Genomic DNA, 24,024 nt, shown 5'->3' with positions numbered 1-24,024 from the left:
ACACTTTCATTACTTTATGCAGAGTAATGAAAACAGTTTGCACGGACTTATTTTGTACTGTAAATGAGTTATGTCAGGTGAGTTAAAACCGTGGGCAGAGTCTACCGTTTCTGTCTTCCCATCTTCCCCTTTAAGAGAGCACATTGAATGATGCTTTCATACTTTAGTCCTATATTGAGTGAGGAAGGTAGAATAGAAAGTGTGTCTCCATCCTTAACTTCGTTTTGGTTCTTGAGAACTTATGCAATATCACTGTTTCTGTTTCTGTAACGTTTAAAGCAATTATCTGATATCTCATACTATTTACCCAACACATAAGTAATGAGCAGAATATAACCGTTCTTAATATAGCGTATATATTGTTCTAAAAATGTAAGTGAGTGAGATAATGTAAGGTCAAGAAAAGCATCATCAAGCATGCTGGTGTTCTCTTCACTGCATAGTGAAAACTGTCTTGAAGAAGTGAACTCCCATGAACTTCTGTAATCTTTGAAGAGTTTTTGCACATTATCCTCATTTCTCTACATTTCAGTAGTTGCTTTCTTTGTACATGTCACTGCAGCATGATGGTGCTTCAGAACTTGATATGTATTTGTCTTCATCCTTAGAAAGGAGACATCATAGACATTATCTGCAAAACACCGATGGGAATGTGGACAGGGATGCTAAACAACAAAGTGGGGAACTTCAAGTTCATTTACGTGGATGTTATCTCAGAAGAGGAAGCAGCTCCTAAGAAAGTAAAGGTGCCCAGAAGCAGTAGAAGAGAAAACCCCCAGACTCTCCAAGAATTCTTAGAGAGGATTCATCTTCAGGTTAGTAAACCTTCAGTCTGTTTGGTTTTGTTCAAAAGGCGATAGAATAGTGGAGAAGGGTGGATCATTATCTATGCAAGGATGTTAAAAATATAAGATTTATGACAAGTGAAAACCTGTTTTCCTAGAACAGCTCCGATTTCTCCTTCAATACTTTTATTATGCAAGGATAAGACTTGATGTAACACCCTTTGCACTAAACCCTGAAAGTACTTAGCAGCCAGTGACAATAGAGGTTAATGTAAAGAAATGACAATGAAACTGTATATACACACACAGAATCACACAAATATGATGAGGATATATAATATATATTATATATATAATTCATATATATATATGTATATATATGACCATGAAAAATGTTTCAGTGAGAATGATTAAGAGACTAGGAAGAATATAGTGAAATCCGAGGGACTGAGAAGAAAAATGACAAGAAGCTTGAATTTTTACATAGAGAAACCAAAAGGAAGTGCAGAAAAAAAAATCATTGCAAACCAGCATCTCCAAAGTAATTCAAGAAACATTGATCACTGGTGTTGTAGTGATCACTTCAAGGAAAGATTCATTTTATAATAACTTCACTTGAACCCATTGCACCACTGGCATCCCAATCGTCTGTCCTATAGCCCTATTTTTCTTATATTAGTACGTTTTAAAGGAAATAACTCTTCCGTAATGGTAGAAAGCACCATAGAGTACAGTAGGCACTGTAGTCTCATTCCATTCACAGTCTTACATCCCATTTGTAAAATTAACTCATCAGTGCTTTCATACAGTAAGTAAATCATCAAGACAATATAAATTATGTTTCCTAACTGGTGTTTCTGAGTTACTAAGTCTTTTGGCAACCCAGTGCTTAAGTTTCTCCATGGGAAGACTGGTACTGTGTGATCCTCCTGGGAGGAAATGCACTTTGAATCCTGCCTGTAAGATCAAGAGAAAAAAAACACCTAAGGGTGTTGTTCTCAAGAAGTCAGAGTTGGTTGTGTAAGAATGGACACTTGGCTATCCTGCATTCTTCTAAATGCATCCTGCATTCTTCTAAAATGCAGTAATAAAAAAGAACTATCATTTCCCCTCCCTTTTGGTTAAAGTTTGGTTTGTAAGAAGTCTTTCCTGATTGTGGAGCCTAATTAGTGTCTCTCTTATTTGCATGTGTTTAGGGCTGAGGCTTCCTTCCTTTCTTTCTTCCTTCCTTTCTGTTTTACTTCCTTTCTTCCTTTCTTCCTATCTGTCTTTCTGTCTTTCTTTCTGTCTTTCTTTCTGTCTTTCTTTCTGTCTCTCTCTTTCTTTCTTTCTTTCTTTCTTTCTTTCTTTCTTTCTTTCTTTCTTTCTTCCATTACAAAGTACTCTGCAGTTCTTGACACACCCTCTATTCTGGATTTGGAGGCTTGACTAGATTTAAACAGTCATATCCAATTTTAGTTACTGAAATAAAGATATTGAAAGGGTGATCAGGTAAAACGGGAGGAATTTTTGAGGAAGCTTATAAAACAATTTATATAATCAATCTGTTAGAATAGGCATTATAGAAATAACACAGATAATTTATTAATGTATTTTAAACTAATATATGTTGATGCAAATAATACCCCTACTGAGGAAATACTATTATCTTCCACTCTGAGTCTTCCACCTGTAATTAAAATGTTAACTTAAAAATTAAACAGCAAGTCCGTGATCCATTAGATATATAATGCTTTTAATCAGTTAAAATGATGACCTTCCTTTGTATACAGAATTTTGTGTTTTAAGTTTATTTCTACATTTTACATTTATTTATTTATTCATTCATTTATTCATTGTGTGTAAGTTTGTGTGTGTTTGTGTGTGTGTGTGTGTGTGTGTGTGTGTGTGTGTGTGTGTCAGAGAAAAGCTGCAAGTGTGAATCTCTTCTTTTACCATTTTGTGTTCTTGGACCTAATTTATTTAGGTCATCAGCCTTGGAAGCCAGCACTTTCCCTACTGATCCAGCTCACCGGAGCTCATGTTCATTTTTAAGCTACACTAAAAACATAATGAGAGTAGATATTTTCATGACCAACAAACCAAAGAGAGATTGGTTCAGAAATACTTCTGTTACTTTATCTATTAGAAATATTCTATTGAAAAACTTTTAAAATGCTGTCTGTGTCCATTTAACTACATATGAAGTAAAAGTGCCAACTGGGATAAACGAATCAGCTGGTGAATGACCCACAATTTACCACTACTGTAGATTTCAGTGATTATTTCTGCTCTACATTCGCCCTCCCGAAGGTTAAAAACTTACTTTTTTTTTCTCGCAAATGCCCTTGAGTTTGTACAAACAAACTCTTACAAGAGGAATTAGTGGAAATAAAATGACCTTAGGCAAAAGTTTCATTCATGCTTTGGTTATCACATGCATTTCTATACTTACTTTTAATTCAGAGAAAATGAATATTTGATCCCTACTAGTTTACAGATTATACCTATTTCTCTCCTCCTACAGGAATATACTTCAGCATTTCTGCTCAATGGTTATGAGGCCCTGGATGACTTGAAGGATATCAAAGAAAGCCATCTAATTGAACTAAACATTGCCAATCCAGAAGACAGGGCGAGGCTCCTGTCTGCTGCTGAGAGTCTCCTGGATGAAGAAAGTAAGTGTACACTCATTCTTCCCCTCCCACTCATCACACCTTAATGTAAACAATGGACTCAGTAAAAGCAAAGCCTCTTTTCTATAACATGAAGGTATTTTTACACAATACTGGATACAACTCCAACCAAACTTTATAATTGGAGAAAAGATTTCTAGTATATTCTTTGGAAAGGAAAAGATTTCGCTGGTTCTCTTGTTTTGAATCTGCCAAGCTATTAATTTATATACAACTGGATGCCTGCATTCTCAAAGACCAAGGGACTTAGAGACAAATATTCTGGTGACAGCATGAGACATTAGTAACTAATGCCGCACATGTCTTCTTTAGCACAACACAGAGCCTGGCTCTAAGCTAATGAGCCTTCCCCACCACACAAGAAAATTCATTTCATTACCATATAGTCACATCCTGTGGGTGTTTATGTTACTCTTTGTAAATGTTATAATAGCTTGCAAAAATATTCAGCGCTCACTCATTATCAGTGATGGCTCTCTGTATTTGTAAATATAAACTGAAGATGAAATAATAAATGCAGATTCATTTATGGGTGAGTTCAAGTTATAACAGCTGGGTTTTTTAAAGAGTAGCTTTCATTTTTACAATTGCCCATTCAGAAAACGTCATTTCTATTAAATTTAGTCAAGCCTCCAAACCTGGACTTTAAGAGGTGCCAAGTACTGCAGAATATTTTGTAATGAAAAAAAAGAAAAAAAGAAGTCTCAGCCCTAAATACATGGAAATAAGAAAAAAATACTAGTTAGACTCCTCAGCTACATATGCATAGTTGTTGTTATTGTTGTATGTTCTTGTGAACAATAATTCTACATGGAAGGTTTGGGAAACATGGTGAGAGAGAGAGAGAGAATGGACTCTAACCTCAAAGCTTAAAAATAATTTAAACCATCCAATCTCTTTCAAAAATAATACTACCGTGGCTTTTCATTGCTTTCTTCAAACATGTAAATGTAGTAACATCCCAAGGTCTACACATTTATTTTGTCCTCAGTGTTGTTCCTGCTCAGACAGAAAATGAACTTCTCTGTTTTATTTGAGAATCTGAGGCAGAAAGTGCCTTGTGTCTCAACCTCAAGTTCCTAGTGATTTCCGAGTGAGGAATTCCAACCCAGTGTTTGGGAAGCAGTGCTGGTTTTCCTAGCACTGCAAGAAACAGCTCAGATAGTGAGCAGGAGGGACTCGTATATAGCACCCTGCCCTGTTGACTTTTTCGTGAGTTATCCTGTGCCTGATTTCATGTGTTCTATCAAACTGAGGCATCATCTATCTATATCTGTTTCATGTGGAATAGGAGTTAGTGTATTTCTTGAGACACTTTCTTATTTTTTTCACACTTGCAGTCTTGGGGGCCTGCACAGATATTTATCCTTCTCGTACATCTATGGCGTGAATGACTAACCCATGCAAGAAGAAATGGTTGCAGGCTTTGGTATTTTAAGTTTTATTTCTGGGGACTTAAGAGCACAGAAGGAGGATGGAGGCAAACAGCAGTCAAAGAGTGACATAGAGAGACAGCCCAGATAAAATCAGCCTTTGTGAATTGATGAGAGATACCTCTCAGGCACACACAGCTTCATTTCCATCCTGTCATTTTAGTCCATGACTCCTCACTGGACACTGTGAGCTACGAAACTAACTCTGTAGGTTCCTCATGTTGATCCTGTGTAGTGGCATAGCCAAGAATCTCCAAAAGAATGTGAGCATGAAGTGCGAAGAGAAGGGTCATCTCTAGATGTTTGAAAATAGTTACTGTTCTCCTACAATTCAAAACATCTCTCTTGTCTTATTTCCAACTGGTGAAAATATTCAGAAATAAATTTTGAAGGAGTAAAACAAGTAGATAAGGAGGAGAGGTGGGGCTGTGGTCCAAAGCACTGTTGGAAAGCTCAGAGTTCCATCCTGTGGGGTGCAGCCCAGTAAATATAAAATGATAAACATTTAAAAATGGAAAATTTCTGCTACTTCATCCATTTCCAAAAGAATATTATTCAAGCATTCTGGCTCCGGGAGCGAGCACAAATTAAACTCAGTACTCAGTAGGCTAAGGCAGGAGGATGGAGAGTTTAAGGTCAGTTTATTTATACAGATTGCTATTGGGTTTGAGACGAGAGAGAGGGAGAGAGAGAGAGAGAGAGAGAGAGAGAGAGAGAGAGAGAGAGAGAGAGAGAGAGAGACAGAGACAGAGTCAGAGACAGAGACAGAGACAGAGAAATAAAATTGGATAAAATTGGTGTTGTGTTGAAGAAAACAGGCAATACCATCAGAGCATCTTCTCACAGAGAAGAAGCTACTGCAAGCTGTCTTGCAGCAGGGTTTGTGATGTGAAGGGCATGGGTACCGGGCAAGCAGTATTCAGAAGGAGCCAACAAAGGGAAGGCAGAGTCACCCATGACCACTCCACTTCTCCATCTGTATCTCTCATTATCTGTCTATGCTAGTCAGAGAAGAATGGCTTACAGAGGTAACAATTTGAGAGCTGGATGCAATTTTATCAATATCTGACCCAAAAACATTAGCTTTCAAGGTAGAGAAACTAAAGAATGAATAGTTGATTTTCTGAGCCCATATATCTGGGACTTAGTCCTCCAGACCTCTGAGATTATATATGTTCCAGACTTTCCTGGTCTTTGAAAATAAAACACCGTTGTCTAAAAACATTGTGTGGCATTCACTGTTAGGCATACAAAAAGGACAAATCCTAGAAATGACTTCCTTGTACAAGACTTTAGACTGTGGTACTTGAAAGTCAAGAAGAGCCTCTGGATAAGCATACACACCAAGACTCTAAGTTTAGGGGACAAACTATAGAGAAATGCAAATTTGTCTTGTGTCGCTTTCAACCCACGGCTCTGAGGTTATTCTTATTTGAACCTTGTGGTGTAATGTTAGAATACACATGTCAAAAAAGATGCAGTTCATGTGTTAGGCTTCTCTGACTGTAACTTATTTATCTTATATGAAACTGCTTCACCAAAGAAATAAAGAGGAATGACTTGCATTTGTTGATAAGATAGTGAATTCTGATGACGTAGCGGCCATGCTGCTGCGGGCTTATTTTTATCTCTCTGACTTTGTGAATCACATCTTCTACAACCAAGCTGAAGAGGAAATGCACAACCTTCATGATCCTTGAATGATAAAGACCTTGAATATATGGTGATATAAAAATGCAAAAGCATTAAAAAGCAAAACAAAACAAAACAACAAACGCATTTCCCAGTCAGACTAAAAATAGCTCTTTAAAAATAACGGGCCACATAAATTACCCTCATTTTATGCATGTAACTGAGGGGCTATGATTGAATCCAAACAGCCCAGCAAGGCCAGCAAATGCCTATGTTTTTCCATTGTTAGGCTGAACATTTGGAGAGTTTGGGCTTTTCCAGTCCTTCAAGATAAAAATTAAGCAAACTGGGAGTGTGTCTTGAGTATTAAAACCTTATGATAAGCCCTGTGTGAATCTTTAATATATCGGGAGTTTGAAGAGGAGAGGAGAAAGGACAAGGTGTGGGGGTGAACAGCAATTTAAAATTTGAGAGGAAAAAAACAACTTTTAATTTCTCTTGGCCCAGAAATAGATAGGACTGCTCTCACTTTGACCTTTAAAATGTAAACTGGATTAGATATTTTAGGCCCCTGCGTGGCAAGAGGCACAATTCTTCCCCATCTAGCTGATGGAAGGCGTAGTTGAGAGGTATTCAAGCTGATCACAGGGTTACTGCTAGAGGACAATGATGACTTCGGGGTTCTGCAGTCCCAGTGGGACAATCAGAGATATTCAAAATTCACTCCCACTTTACATCATCACTGAATAGAATAAGCTCATTGGTTCTTTCACTTGGGAATGTAAAGTATGACAAAAAGGGGGGGGGTCTGTGACCCAGGTCACAGAATGAAAAATGTAGGATGTTTACTTTGTGCTTATAAGGATTCCTGTATTTATGATGGGATTTCTTAAAAATTTAATTTAACTTATTTTTTTTACTTATTCACTTTACATTTCTCACACTGCCCACCTCCCCATTACCCCTCCCACATTCCCCCTCTTTGAGCTGGTGCTGACCCCCAACCTATCTTCCCATCCTGGCAATTCAAGTCCCTGTGAGACACTTCCTCTCCCAGTGAGGCCACACTTGACAGCTCAACTAGAAGAACATATCCCACATATGGTCAATAGCTTTTGGGATAGCCAATACTCTAATTGTTCAGGACTCACAAGAAAGCCAAGCTGCACATCTGCTACATATGTGTGGGGAGACCTAGGTCCAGCCCGTTTATGTTCTTTGGTTGGTGGTTCAGAAACTGAGAACCCTAAAGTTCAAGATTAATTGAAATCTGTTGGTCTTCCTATGGGCTGCAATTCTTCTTATTATTCTTCCTTTAAAATTAGTCTCTGCTTTGAGAGGAAATATTTCCATCAACTTGAAGAGAATGGTGTGTGTGTGTGTGTGTGTGTGTGTGTGTGTGTGTGTGTGTGTGTGTGTGTTTTCCTGGAGGTGCTTTACAAATAAACTTTTAATGCCCCATTATCTTACTTAGAATTATTCCTTAAAATAAAATAGTTAATTGCTGTTCATAGTATATAGTTTCCTTTTCTCCTACACAGTTTCTTTCTGTACTTTTGGAATTATGCTGATGTCTCCTAAAATATGTCTACCAAAATATGTACAACGGTCCTTAGGGTAAAAAGGTGATAGAAATATCTTTCTTTCTTACATTCAGGGCTAATTAAATTTTAAATTGAAAAATAATAGAAACAAAATAAGCCGACTTCCCGGAATTGCGACTGCGCATATTTTAGGCACTTGTAAATTTTGATTTCGGTGCCAAGTGAGGAGGAAGGGTAAAGGGTGGGTTGTGTGCCAGGTGGTTGGCACCGGCTGTGGTCACAGCAGCTCCTCATTGCTCTACCACCCCCAGTTGTGCCTTCCTGCCTGCCCAAGTTGATGCAGAGCAAATGGGAGGGCCCTGTCAGGAGCTGGAACACGTTCTGCCAGAGGGGAGATTTGTGGTGATGCCAGAAAGTCGTCCAGCAGTTGGTCCAACGGCTTGCCAGTCTATCCTGGTGTCTAGCTCCCGACACGTGTACCTGGGTTTTGTAACCCACCTGGCGTATAATGTGATTTTTGATTAAAAAAGATACACATTTTAGAAAAGATACAATGATTGTTCACATAAATGATTAGAGGAGACAGAGAGCTGTTTTATTGGTATTTGTTTACACACACACACACACACACACACACACACACACTTTAATATATTTTCAGTCAGACCTGTTTGACTTTAGGATGTAATTTCTTCAGATGTATTTTTATCGTTACTATCTGAGGTTTCAATGATTACAAATAGAATATTCTACGCAATAAAAGTAAATTGAAATCAAAGCATTTTTACCCTTTCTTTAGAGAGTAATTTCTAGTGAGAGGAATTTTCACATCCGTCATTTAAAAATTACTATAAGGTTTTTCTCCTCTCTCTCTCTCTCTCTCTCTCTCTCTCTCTCTCTCTCTCTCTCTCTCTGTCATACTAGTTTTTATTCTACAGTGTGATTGTGACTAAGCCTAGGAATGGCTTTGAAATGATCACCTCAGTCAAACAAGATGAAATCTTCTAAAACATGTGCCTTTCTAAAGCTCCCAGTACTGCTTCTTATCTAGGAGGGGGCTAACAAATGCTTACAGACTTGATATATACTGAGTGAGGATTTGAAGTAAAGAGACTTACAAATAATGAGGAAGAGTTTTGCCTGGTGATTTAAAGTGATGTTGCCTCGAGCAACGCCCTCCCCTGCCACGCCTCCCACATGTAGCGATTCCACAAATAGGCAAATGAAAGTTTGGTATGTGATCGAGATTTATTTCATGGATATGCTAGTGATATATGTGTGTGTGTGTGCAAACACTTTATGGAAAGCAACTGTACATACCATTGAAGTTTTAATATATAGCAATTCAAGGTATAGGATTTTTCCATTAAAGTTACCAAAAAGGATTGCTTAAACAATAGTAGACCTAGTTAACATTCTACAAATTAGTTTGTTGCGAGAATTAAGACACCCTACAACAAAGTACTTTGAAGACATTAAGAGCCTCATCCTGGTCTTTGTACTGATATGAACATATGAACATAACATTAAATGACCCGTCTTTATTGTTGTTGTGGCTAAGTCAATGACATGAGGAAACTTGAGGAAGAAACTTAAGGGATTTTGTCTTAACAGTTTGAGACTATAGAATTGCCAAGTTTTGTTGTTAGGGACTCAAATGAAGCTCAATCCTGAATGGGTTTGTGACTACCCTAAAATGTGTCCATCTGTTTCTCTTCAGTGGTGATGGAGCCACAGAAAGACTCATAAGGCCATGCAGTGCCATCATTTCCTTCAAGAATTCATAAAATCCCCTTTGGTCATCTTCAGTTTTAATTTAACTCTCCATTAATAACTTACTTTGGTCAGGATTTGAGGATCACAGAATTGTTTCTTTTGTTTCATTTTGTTTTTTAACATTTAAAGTAGTTAAGTGAAAATTCTGGAAAATTTAGGTAAAAAAACTCTGAAAGGTCAAACAAAACCACGGAAGTTCTTGCTTTCACTGAAACTTAAACTTTAAATATTATTAATAATAATAATAATAATTATTATTATTATTATTATTATTATTATTATTTCCCCTCTCCCCTTCCTTCCAGTTCCTTGCCCCCACCTCCTCTCTACCTGTCCCCTCCCACCACTTCTCCTCCATTTCCCTTCAGAAAAGAACTGGCCTCTGATGGTTATCCACCAAACATGATATATCATGTTGTGATAAGACTAGACATCTCCCCACATATTAAGACTAGACAAGGCAACCAAGTATGAGGAAAAGGATCCCAGAAGTAGCAACAGAGTCAGGGGCAGCCCCTCCTACCACTGTTAGAAGTCCCACAAGAAGACCAGGCTGCAGAGTTTAACAAGTTTATGGAAGGCCTGGGGCAGACTCCTGCAGGCTCCCCTCTATCGGTTCAGTCTCTGTGAGCCCTTATGAGCCAGGTTAATGGTTCTCTGGTTTCTCTTGTGGTGTCCTTGACCCCCTGGCTCCTACAATCCTTCTTCCCAGCAGGAGTCCCAAACTCTCCCTGATGCTTGGCTGAAGGTGTCTCCATCTGCTTCCATTAGACCCTTACCCTGTTTAATGTGTCAGACTAGGGAGGACTGATTTCCTTAGAGACCGCGATACTCTTCCTAGGATCTAGCTTTATGCCTTTAAAGTGTTCTTCACTTTAGGTATAATTGAGGCTGCCTGCACTTAATTAATTAAATGTCATAACTCCAATATAATTATTTTATGATAATTATATTAGCTGTCTTATGTCTTAATTACCATGATATTTTTCAACATTGATGACAATCATGGACCAAATATAATTCTCTAAAATTTTTGTTAGAAAATAAAATATTTTCTAAATAATCTTTTCTTAACATAGTAATTTCATTTTCATTATGTATCACATAAAACCAATTCTAAAGTTTATTGTGGCTATTGATTGATTGCAATAAGAGAAACATAACTGTAATTACTAATAATTCAGTATACTCACATTTGAAAATGCATGGCCATTGGGAAATTTGCAAACCATTCTGTGGCTATATTGAATAAAATATACTATTTTAACTTTTCCAGTATCTAAAAATAAATAAAAATATTGTAGATATCCAAGAAAAAACAGAAAATCCACCTAATATTTGAATACTTGTTTATTAATTGTATGAACATATGCTCTTATATAGACTGAATAACATAGTGTAGAAAATATGTGTTATTTTGTTGTTTTGTTTTATTTTTAACATATCACTAGAAATTTTTTAGTATGTACAGATACACTCAGAAGTACTCTGGGAAGTCCATAATTTGGGCATTAAACTGTTTCTTTGTACAATGTGTTATTTGCCCGGTTAGCTGAGATGATTAGACCACAGGACATAGCTGACACAGGTTGTGTTTTCCATTTCTAGGTAGGCCAGTTAGGTCTGCTCTATTTTGCTGACACGTGAACACTCTAAATGACTTAGAAAGATAATATGAATACATTACTGTGAGTTTATTCTCTCTGTAGGCAGAAAAGAAAACCCAAACAAATAAAATAACAATGGAAGCCTTGTTATTTATACCTAAAGTAAGACCAGCATTTCTAGCAATCTCTGACATTAGTGTCGAGATGAAAATGAGGAGGAAATCTGGCCATCTAAGTGTAAAGCTGGGGTACTTAGGAGCTGTCCTCTCTGCGGAGCTGTATGATGACCTGCCTTTTCTTTTTATAGTTACAGTTGAGGGGCTCCAGCTGCTAACCTACCTGGAATTATTGCATGCCTGGTGGGAGGCATCTGAGGAGAACAGTCATGTTTTCACTTGATGAGGAAACCATTAGCAAATCACTGCTGTTCTGTAAATTACTGGAATGCTTAACGTTCAGACTGAGAAACGACTTTCTTTTTTCATAAAAATTGCAGAAAGGGCTCTCACAGTCACAAACTTGTATTTAAAGCAAAGCCACTCCTACAGTTCAGAGCCAGGGAGAGAGCAGTTCTCAGGTAGAAACCAAATGTTCTTTCGTTACTAAAACAATGGATGAGTGTTCCGGGAAGATCAGCTTCATGCACTGTTTTGTGGTCATCTGTGGTGAATGTGTAGAAGCTTCTGAGGATGAAAACAGAAGTTAAGTGTTTTCTTTTGCTTTGTTTTTGAAAGAGAAGAGTAAATAATTTTGGAAATCAGAGGCGTTTGAACCTCAGTTGTCCATCTTCAGAACTGTGTCACAAATTTTCCTCAACCTGGACAGGACAGGGGGCCAAGAGTAAAAGGTTCTCATGATTCCAAGTTTTGCTTAGAATTTCATTCTGAACAAAAGTAACTAAGGGCTTTTCCTTTTACATTGGAGTAATAAACCAACACTTAATATGAGCAAACATGGCCTTTTTTCCACAGCAGGACTAACGGGATGATAACCCGAATAAGGTGGTCTCTACTAATGTGGAAACTAGGAGTAGAAACTAGTCAGGCTAGCTTTCTCCAAAAGTGACAGTAAAATGGAACGCAGAGCTGTATCTTTCTTTTCATAGCATGAAATGAGAAGGCAGAGGACAAAAACAACGCCTGAGAAAGTGAGGACCAGCCGCCTGTGTAGGAGGCATCATCTGGCAAAAATAGGAGGAGAAGCCCTTGGTCCTGTGAAGGCTTTTTCTCCAGTGTAGGGGAATGCCAGGGTGTTGAGGTGGGAGGGTGCATCCTCATAGAAGCAGGGGGAGGGGGAACAGGGAAAGGAGATAATACTTGAAATGTAAATACATAAAATATCCAATAAAAATGCAAAAAAAGGGATGACCACACAGGGCTGCCGTCCACAGAGGAGGACTTGGAAATACAGGTGACCGATCTTCATTGAGTCCACTGAAATCAATCTTCCCTGACTTAAGGGTCTTTGCGAATAAACAGCAAATACTGCACGGTAGATGAATTTTTGATCAAACTATTCACACCACCAGACTTCAATGGCAAAATACCAGGAAACTTGAAAGTTGTAGCAAACATTTACCAGGAGAATATTATTTATATATTAAAAAGTCTATTGATATTATCTATCAGGAATAATTTATTCTGGAGAACGGGATAAATGTGGGTTTATGGTTTAAAAATAAAATCCAGGAAAGGGTTAAAGGAGCTAGTGTGTTTCATTTTGAAGAAAAATAGACCAGGAAGTGGTTTCCGTTTTTCTGAGCAAGTATATATAATGAAACTGCAGAATCAGAAAATATCTATTTTCTCAATTCATCTTTAAGTGTCACACATAACTACCACCATTCTGATACATGAAAGGGAACTTATTTCCCTACATACACAGGTACCCAGTCACCAGGGCTCAGTTCTCGTGTCTGTCAGAGGTTAGTGAGGATTCAGTAGATAGATGGCAGAGAATAAACAAACAGTGTCAAGATGAAACCTAGACAATGCTCTTGAAAAACATGTAAGATGAAGACAGATTCCTAAAAAGGACTTAATTAGCACTAGGTGAGTCAATTGAAAACACTGAAACTTGGCTTTATTTTCTTCTGACTGGAATTGGATGAGTGCAGGACAATGCGATTATGAATTTACAGCACAGTTTTGGCCTCAGTTACAAATCTACATGCTTGCATGTCCCAGTGTGGGAGAAGTGAACTGACAAGTGGCGAATCCCAGCTCTTAGGTGAAATCAAAGGATGTGCTGGTGATGTTGTCAGAGCTAAGAGATGACAACGAGAGATTCGTTTTCAGTCTGGAGGACTTGGCTCAAGATAAAGCAAAATGTCTATCTGTAGTATCAAAGAGGACAAACGTCCCATTGACAGAGAGAAAGCCAATGATAAAGGAACCCTGAAAGAAGTCACATTATAAAAAAGTTGCCTAGGATTTGTAGAGATACATTTTGTTCAAGTTCTAATAGTCTTTATTTTAAAGTGTAATACTATTTTGGTATGTAAAAGTGCTTTAGTGAATCAATCATGAAATAAACTATTGTTAGAATTACAAAGGTGCTAAGACAAACTAAAGTTTTATAAAGTACTTCTGGGAAATTTGGAATCATACTCAAAAATCTGCCTCTTTTCCTTATGTTTATTTTTATGGTGAATGCAGATGTAGGACAATTTTGGATATTTCAAATAGTACTAGCTAAATTCCAAGTTTTTGGAAACCTGCTATATAGTTGCTCACAGTGAGTAATCTTTTAGTTACATATCCACATATTCATAATTCCAGAACGGTTCATCAAAATCACTTGGATTATACTTCAAGCTACATATGAATTTTTCTAATGATCCCTTAAGATATATTTGGACAGGCGTCTCTCATGCTGTGCATACAATCTGCTTTCTTTGGCAACATACTATTAATGTAAACGGAGGGTCCATATTGGACTTTGCTCATATAGGCAATTCACATGGATAACATGAAACTAAAAGTGAAGAGTTTCTGACATCCAAGAGTTTGAATGTCTGTGTGTACCGATCTTGTTTATAACCAATTAGTGGGTATTTCGTTCACAGGAGTTTCCACTGTAATAAAGGCAGTATTGGAATAAGCTAAGTAGGACAATGCTTGAAGGTGACAGTCATAGAAAAGTTTCCATGGCTCTTCGTAACCAGGGCACCTTTTCCATTTACAGCTGCCGCGGAGCATGAAGAGGAACCTGTGCCTCTGTCCTCAAACCCAGACATCTTGAGTGAATCACAGTTAGATGACTGCCCGAGGGACTCTGGCTGTTACATCTCATCAGGAAATTCAGATAATGGCAAAGAAGATCCAGAGTCCCAAAGTCTGCCTGACATGGTACAGAAGATTTCCATCACGGAGCCCAGTGACTGAACACACACCCTCGTGTCCACACCCACAGCTGAATCCCATTCGAGCTTTTTGTCTGCTACGGGAGCCAATGGAGGGGTTCCAAATGCATCCCAATGGGCAAGGGGTTTAATCTGAATGACTGGACTTGCAAATTTGTATCTCTCAACCATGAGTGAGGGTGCATACAACGTATATTTATTAAATCCTGTGTGTTAAAGTTTACCTACCTATATTAGAAAAAAGATATAATGCAAGCCCCTGTGTGGTATATACTTATTTGCCTTTATGTCGTAAGTGTAAAAAATATAGACATGGAGACCATGTACTAATATATATTATTGAATATGTTGTAGAAGGAGTTTCAGTTGAACTAATTTCTATGGGTAGAATATGTACTCATTTTTAATTACTAGGAAAGTGGATATTGAGACTAGAGACTTTGTTTTATTGCAAGATGGAGTTTTAGTAACAATTTTCTGTTTGTTTCTTCACTCTGTTATCTGATATGCAGATAGAGTTAACAATTTTCTATGTGTTTGGTCTAGTAAACATAGTTGCCGAGATGTTATCTTTATATGTAAATATTTTTAAAATTTTGTATGCTATAATAATAATAATAAAATAAACTATGTACATATTATATTTGCTAGACTAAAGTTATTTAAAGTATTTTAATATTATAATTTAAAGAAAGTTTCTATTAGACCATGTTGTACATACCTAGTCAGTCCTAGGTAACACAGTGACTTCCAAACCATCTAACTCCAGATCCATGTTACTGAACGTCCTGAATACTCCCGATTTCAGATGGATGTGCCTAAACCTTTTGTTTTACCCATAAAAATGCCTCTCTTGTTTTATTTTTACCATACCTTGTTTTTTTCTTTTTTTTGAAATGAGTTCCGCACTGAAATAGAAAGTTATTTTGTTCTTTGCTCTGCGTGTATCTTCCTCAGACAAATTCACTACTGATGTCCTGTGGATGCTACCTCTAGTTAGTCTTCCATAGTCATGACATCGCATTCATACTCAGGGCCGCCATCACATTTTGGACTCTTATGTGTCATGTAACATCTTTCCAATGAGTATCCCACCTTCAAATCCATCCCCACAGAGTCTCTAGAAAAATCTTTATGACCCCAATCAAATCATTCTACTTGCTTGAAGCATTTGATGGCCTCTCATTAATTTTAGTACAAAATGTAAATGTACTCAAGTTCTTTGCCAAGTACTTTTAACCTTTCTTAGGAGTTTTGTCTCTGACCTCCACCTTTCAGTATAGAATCTGACCACACCAATCTACTAACAAGCTTCCAAATGAATAGTTCCCTTCATGAAGTCCATGAGCTAGGTATTTTTCCAGTGCCTTTCTTGACTTTCTTTTAGTTACAGATGAATTGTCCCCCTATTTTGTCCCCAAACTACCATAAAATAGTTGCCTGATCTGTGAAAGTTTCATAAACCCCTTCTGTGTTTCCTTCTTAGTGTTTTCACATCTCTCTCTATATTGCTGGTCACAGAAATTCTGTATTTATTTACATCACAGCTGCTTTTACACAAAATCTCCTCATGACAGAATTTATTTGCATAGGCTTTTAAATACCCAGTATGTAGCCAAACCTATTAGAGAAGGTACACTTAGAAAATTGGTGCTCCAGTGTATTGAGGATGGCAATTATTTTCCATATAAAACTGGAATATTGTCTTATGTAGGTTAGCAAGTCATTCTTAGCCACACGTAGGTGAATTCCTCCAAGTTATGTAAATGTATTTAGAGACAATGTGGAGTTGGAGAGATGGCTCATTGTTTAAGAGAGCTTGTTCCTTAATCATGAGATTTAGAGATTGGATCAGGGCAACCAAGTAGGGTGGCTCACAAACATTTGTAACTCCAGCTCCAAGGGAGCAGATAATCTAGAGATTCTGGTCTCTATGCATACCTCACACAGACACGCTCATACAGCTACACACACACACACACACACACACACACACACACACACACACATACACCCCACACACAGGCACACACACCACACACACACCACACACAGGCACACACACCAAACACACACCACACACACACACACACACACCACACACACACATACACACACCACACACATACACATACACGCCACACACATACCACACACAGGCACATATACAAAACACACACCACACATACACACACACACCACACACACACCACACACACACACACACCACACACACACACACACACACACACACACACTTAAAAAATGAAATAAATACAAGGTAAAAAACAAACCTCAGGCAAGGTAAAATATTCTAAATGCTGAGGACAACACAATAGCTTTAATCTCTGGCATCTTTAACACACCTAATCTCACCAACAGCGCAGCATAAAATGAGATGCATGTGCATCCTGTTATTTCCTTCCCAGCAAAGTGGGCATCTTCCTGACTACGGTGACCACTCTTGGTAGAATAGTCTAGAAACTTTTCTTGAGTGCAGCACAGGTATTAACATCATTAAATTTTAAACTGTCCTGTTCCTTCTCTCTCAGGTTGTTCAAGAGAATTTAATATATTTTTATGGTGATACAAGGAAATTCAACATTGGATAATAACTATGGAACAATAAAACAATGTCAGTCTCCTAATTTTTAAACTCTTTCCCAATTTCTATCCCTTGAAAATAAAAGTTCCATGCTACTTAAGAATTTAAGGATACCCTAAAGAGGTTTTGGGAAGACAATAGCAAAGAAAGTCTGAGTTCTTACAAAAGGAAGAAAAGAGAAAAGTTTAAAACAACAACAATAAAAAACCCAATAAACACAAAACCCATAAACGAAGCCAAAACAAACAAAAAACCCCAAGAAGTATAAGTAGCTGGGAGAAAGAGCTGATGAGGACATGTCTATAGGAATCAGTGTAGCATCAGTCTGATCAATGCCAAGGAGGTAAAGTCAGAAGGAATCAGTTTCTCACTTATTGCCAATACACAGAGCACTGTCTGGAGCAACACAGAAAAGCTAGAAAGATCTTGCCGAAAGCCAGTGAACCAAGGGAACTGTATCTCCGGCTGCTCTTTCTAGAAAGAGAGTCTGGGCTCCTAAGAGCAGATGAGAAGAGAGTCAGAAAGCCATGAAGTTAGTATTTACAGGATATGTTTATTGGCTCTGTAGGTTTAAACCTGGCAAGATGTCCAATCGCATTCATTGTTTAGACTTGTTCAATAAAGGTCGTTTGGACCAAAGAATGCGTACTGGGAGACAACAGAATCTACCTGTTTGAACTGGTCATTCACAGGTAGATTTAAGCAGCTGTAAAAATCTTTCTCATATGCAGTGATGAACTTATCCCAGAGGTTTCCAATATTAGCAAATTTAACTATGAGATCAGATACAGTTAGAAAAATTTTATTCCCATTGATAAATAAAACGTTCTAATATAAAACCAATATTCAATATTTGGGGTTGAACCTTACACCAAGTGTGTAAGGCAGAGACTGTGTCACTCTCCTGTCTGCCTCTGTCTCTGTCTCTCTCTATCTGTCTGTCTTTCTGTCTGTCTGATTGTCTCTCTCTGCGTTTGTACTTCTCTCCCTGTTTCTGTCTCTTTCTTTTTTTCTACATAAAGTCCAGAATGGCCTTAATCTTCGTAATCCTCCTGATCCAGGCTCCTGAGTTACTGAGATTACAGGTCAGCATCATCCAATCCAGTTTTTTTTTTGTTTTTTTGATAAATACAAAATTTAGACCATTTCAGTTCTAGTTTTCCATTTATCCTATAACTGATATTTGTAAACCTGAACAGTATTTTTAACTAAAATGTGTTATTATGTGCTTTTTTTATTTTTTAATCAGGTTGTAAAGGGAGATAAATGGAAAAACACTAAAAAGAGTGGTCTGTAGCTGACTATTAGGTTTCAGTCGAGTTCCACTTCACTGAGGTTAGAACCATGTGTTTTGCAACTTCCTGAGTGTGGCCAAACTGATGACATTTCATGTTGAGAAATTTCCGCTGTGAGCATAAGTTCTGAGAACAATATATGATGACATTTTAGATAGTCCCTCCTCTTACACAGCACTGTTCTGTACTGCCACCAAAAGACTTCCTATCTAGGTAGCATTGACACTTCAAATATTCTTGAAAAAGGGAGCAAGCCTACTGTATGTACAAAAAGGTTCAGAGATAAGTCAATAGAACCTAAGGAGGTTGAGAGTAGCAGCAGCTTCTAACTCTGATAGGTGTTGGAGCTGTGGGAATCAAACAGAAGTAACTGGATTTTGTTCTACCCCGTTAACTGCTGAACTCCTCTGTGCAGTCTCTGTGTATGTGCACCTATACACTAAAGGCTATGGAGTTATCTGCTTTTGAGAACCATGTGACTGTATTCAGGCATCTATCACGAAAAGGTGATTCTTCTTCATCTAAAAACGGTAGAAATTACAGTTCGTGTCTATGAAGTTCTCAACTCCATCCCGGAAGTGTCTGGATGAAAGCCACTACAATTCTGATATCCACACCTTCATTTTCCGCTCACTTAGCTCAGCCGTAAGATGTAGGCAGCCCTCGCTGCTAAATCGTACTGGTATTTACTTAGAGGAACTTGAAAGTTTCACACATAAATGGCCGGAGGTTTAAAGACTAACTTGGCTGGCCAGAAGCAGTGAGTGAGAGTGAGCTTGTTGTGGAGAACTCAGCTCATAGGCTTTACGTGATGCATTCTTTCATTGTTCGCATCTGATCGGTTCAGAAAGACACCGTACTGCACTTAGCCTTGGTTCTCTACTCTTAGACATGGAAGGAATCATTATTTTAATAATGATTTATTAAATATATAAATTGTTGGTTACTTTAACGAATGAAAATTAAAATTGGGGTTGTTATTGTCATGGGTCTTGGTTTTTCATAAGTTACAGAGCCAGACTGAGCTACGGGCAACAGAGAAGCTCTTACATAGGTACTGTAAATTTATTTACATATTGTGATGGTTTGTACATGTTTGACCTAGGGAGTGGCCCTATTAGGAGATGTGGCCTTCTTGGAGTAGGTGTACAACTGTGGGCGTGGGATTAAGACCCTCACCCTAGTTGCCTGAAAGTCAGTTTTCCACTAGCAGCCTTCAGATGAAGATGTAGAACTCTCAGCTCCTGCACCATACCTGCCTGGATGAGGCCATGTTCCCACCTCGATGACACAGGACTGAGCCTCCGAAACTTTAATCCAGCCACAATTAAATGTTGTCCTTAGAAGACTTGCATTGGTCATGGTGCCTGTTCACAGCACTAAAACCCTAAGATACATGTATAGGGAGCTTGCGCACATTTATGCTGAAGATTCCATGAGCCATTGAAATGCTAACATGTTACAAAGCATGTATATGTGCTTTCCATCACTCTCCTTCCACATCTGCATCATGAAAACCGCTGGCGCATCCATTTCCAACACTTAGCTGTGTTTTATATTATATTTTACAAACATAAAAACTATAAAGGAACAGAAGCTGACTTTAGTAGATTCTGTGTTATCTTTGAGCTTCTGGGATCCCAAGTGAGCCCTAGAGCAGTTTCCTCAGAGGGCAGGAATGGAGTAGTGATGCACCCGGCTAAGAGGATCATTTTCTTTTTAAGTTCTTGGGCACCAGGCCAATGAAATGGGCAGAAACCCTACCATTTGCAGAGGAAAATGGGGCGAAAACCACTTTTGGCATACTTTGTCCATATAAATTATACTTGTTTGCAATTCATCAAGTCGTTCACTCTTTTATATCCATATGTGATGTAAAAGATCATCTTTCTCTGAAGCTCAATAATGATGCACAACTCAAAATGTGATAGAATCAGCTAAAAGAAAGCAGATGGAAGGCTTTTCCCTGACATGCATATTCATAAAAATATAGAGAACTCAACAAAAGCAGATACATAAGAGCTTGTACCCGAAGGCTGCATGGACTTATGCTCGGCAGTAACTTTATTTTCTGCAACTGTTCTTCAAACCTTTACTCATTTCTTCCTGAAGCATTCACTGATCATGCCCTGGGGGGAAATCTGCTTCTCTCTACAGAAACAAACATATTCCCCTTTGCATTTTTATTGTGTCTTAGAATCCAAGATTCAGGAAGTAATGTTTAAGTATTTACTAGAGACTATAATTAGAAGGCAAACCACATACCAAAGTGAAATCGTAAGGGATGCTTTAGAGATATAAACCGCAGACACTTCAATCACACTATTACATTCTTTCCCCCCCAAAAAAAAAACCCACTAAAAGAGGAATGGTAGTGGACTGTCTGGATCATGTTTCTCTATGTTATTTAAAAATGTGTGATTAATTACAGATGAAGGCAGTTCATTAAGTGCACCCTGGAAGAGAACACTGCTTAAAATGTTGTTAATATAAATATTACTTCGTTATCCACACCAAGCTCATCTCTGTGGCCTCCTTCTTGGACTTGTACATTGAAGGTACTACTTGGGTTCAGTGAATGGATGGCTCCATCAGAAGATTGGTGGTACAGCAGAAAATGCGAACCCCATAAAATTTGTTCTACCATAACATTACCTTGTGCTAGCAGTCCCCCTTAATAAAAAAACAATCACATGCCAGTCCACGTCAGGTAACTTTACACATGATTCTTCAGATTTTAACAATGTCTCCTTTCCTCATCTGTTAAGGCTGTATACTTACTTTCTTCTAGACATTTTTGGTTATTCTGTGCTCACACCTCTGTAATTAATTTCCTTATAAATAGGACCCCTTTAAATTATCTATATATAATAGTACCATCTGCTTTCTGTATGAATTATGGTAGTGCATTCATCTTTTGTCCCTCATGACTGCTAGTTACTGGGTCATACATGAATCCAATGAGCCTTGCTCAATGCCTTTTCTATGACTATGTTTCAATGGTCTCAGGTCATTTACTTCTATCTTACTCCCAGGTTTGGTTCCTGTTGACAGTCAAGTAATTCCAGGAATAGACAGGAGAAAGATAAAACTTTTCCACTCATACCACCAAAACATATGCCCTGCAAATTTTCAACAACTTATCTGTTTCATGACCCCACATAAATAATTATTTTTCCAAGAAGTTTAGAGTCATTGAGACTGTAGCAACTATCATGATATAATAAGATATTATCACAATAAACTTTAGGTCAATCTAGCTACCAGAAACTTCCTCTTAGCAATAACCACGCCTACAGTACCTTTAAATGAAATACAGGGTCATTTCTATTAGGACAAAAGACATCTACCAACATTAATATTCACCCATTAACTATGCACTAAAATAGAATGATACAGGAGCATAATTCAGCTAATAACTAATGAATCAGAAATGTTTGACATTAATAGCTTTTTGGGAGTTTGTATAAAATTGATATCACATACACACTAGGATTATATTAGCAACATTTCTTATCTAAAATTCTCTAATTCGAAGTTACATTTTATACACAATATTACTCCCTAACACTGGTCTCTAACACACAAAATTCTGGGACTCTAAGACTTGAAGGAATTTATTTCAAAATATGGATGGCCAGATAATTTTCATGGTTAATGGAAATACATTTTCAAATATTAAGCATTTAAGATGTTAGCATTTAGTAGGCTTTCTGACAAAAGTTAAAAGACTATTAGAATGACTGATGAATTGCTACAGTACATTAGCCCTCAGAACATGGAAAGAGCTAGAGGACATTTATGCAATTTTGAGTATTCTTGTTTTTCTGTATCCTACCTTCTCCCAACTAAACTGTCCTTTGTGTGACTTTGGTTGTTTTAAATGGTTATGCAGAGATTTTTGTGACTTTGAGGAATTTGCAAATTCCATAGAAAACTATAAGCCTAAGGGTAAAGATAGAAACGGTGTTAGAAATGATGTTGTACATAATATCTATCCCATAGTAGGAGATAAAAGTATGCTGTATGTAAAACCTGTTCTCTTTCGTGGTAAGAATGATATTATTACTAAGCAATCAAAAATAAATGCAGTAAGATAAACTAGAAGGTTCTTCCTCGATCAGCAGTTAGGTTACTAGCAGTTTAGCAGTTCTTAGCTAGGGAACGAAGAAAACACACTCTTCCTATTTATTACGAATTGTGTTTCAAAATGTTACTGAAATCATTCGAGAGTCTTTTGTCTTTGATTGCTACAGAGCTTATCATAGCCTAGTTGGTCATTGTTCACTCCTCTTGGTATACTGAGAGATGAAATGGGTCCATGATCATGCTCCATATGATTAAGGAGTCAACACCAGTGTAAAGGCAGTGTCAAATGGAGACCAAAATAAATTCTTAACGTGGGAACAATCAGCAGCATAATGACCTTGCTTTGGGATAGACAATTAGCATTGGTACAGGTGAATGTCCTAAACTGAAGACTGGATCCTAGCAGATGCCACAGCCAACTAATTAAGTAGCATCTCTTTCACGGTGTTGTTTATTGTATAATTCTTCAGCACAAGTCATTCCTGTGAGCATGAGAACAAATATGCCACTCTATATCATTTAGTATCTCACTGCTTGGTCAATAATGAAGTGTGTGTGGAGCAAAGGTCGTAGGCTGAAATACTGCTCCAAAGACAGCAAACCCTAAATCAGGGAATCCTGTGCATGCTACTTTAATTGGGTAAAGGGTCTTTGCAAATGTAATTAAGGATCTGGAGGAAGGAATCGCGTGCAGGATTGTGTGATTGCCTAAATGCCATTAGAATTGTGATTATCAGGAACAGATGAAGGGGCCTGAGGAGATAACAGAGCCAGCATGAAGACCCAAATTCAAATATCCATAACCTAAATGCAGCACCGTACACATAAGCAACTCCAGCATGGGGGCTGAAGGCGGGTGAATTAACAAAGCTCACAAACCAGCCACACACACGCGCACGCACGCACGCATGCACGCAGGCACTCACGCACGCACGCACACACGCATGTACGTACGCACGCATGTGCATACAGGCATTTGCAGTAGGAATAAAAGCATAATATATTACACTGAAAACCTTTCTTCCTCCTTATTTTTATGTGCAAATATTTTGGAAACTCACAGGAAAAAAGTCTTATTCAAGGTCATAGAAAATAATCTTGAATGACTTCCAGTTCTGGATAGCAGAACTAGAGAATGAAAGTAGTGTTTCCCATAGTTCCAAAAGCAGCTACTTGTACAATAAAGGTTGCTTAATTAAAATTTATCCAACTGAAACGC

The 24,024-nt window shown here is 37.8% G+C and overlaps 1 protein-coding gene and 1 long non-coding RNA gene across 25 annotated transcripts in view; one reads left to right on the top strand and one right to left on the bottom strand.

Annotated features, from left to right (window-relative positions):
* Samsn1 (SAM domain, SH3 domain and nuclear localization signals, 1) overlaps window positions 1-14,838 on the top strand; it is a 50,226-nt gene extending 35,388 nt beyond the window's left edge. The window contains exons 6-8 of the mRNA NM_130821.2: window positions 609-815; window positions 3,292-3,442; window positions 14,639-14,838. Of these exons, the coding sequence (NP_570834.2) occupies window positions 609-815; window positions 3,292-3,442; window positions 14,639-14,838 (558 nt within the window). The remainder of the gene's footprint in view (window positions 1-608; window positions 816-3,291; window positions 3,443-14,638) is intronic.
* Window positions 1-24,024, bottom strand: part of LOC148002471 (uncharacterized) — a 219,017-nt gene that overhangs the window by 109,726 nt on the left and 85,267 nt on the right. For 3 of the 24 annotated variants that reach the window (XR_015632905.1, XR_015632930.1, XR_015632923.1), the window contains one exon: window positions 334-603. The exons of 19 other annotated variants lie outside the window; for them this stretch is intronic. This is a non-coding gene — a long non-coding RNA (uncharacterized LOC148002471). Of the gene's footprint in view, window positions 1-333; window positions 604-6,457; window positions 6,605-24,024 lie in introns of those variants that run through there. 2 more of the 24 variants (XR_015632912.1, XR_015632926.1) reach the window with 1 other exon arrangement.

Source organism: Rattus norvegicus, chromosome 11 (assembly GCF_021556685.1).
Source record: "Rattus norvegicus strain SHRSP/BbbUtx chromosome 11, alternate assembly SHRSP_T2T, whole genome shotgun sequence".
Taxonomy (NCBI): Eukaryota; Metazoa; Chordata; class Mammalia; order Rodentia; family Muridae; genus Rattus; species Rattus norvegicus.
This window is presented reverse-complemented; position numbering and strand designations above follow the sequence as displayed.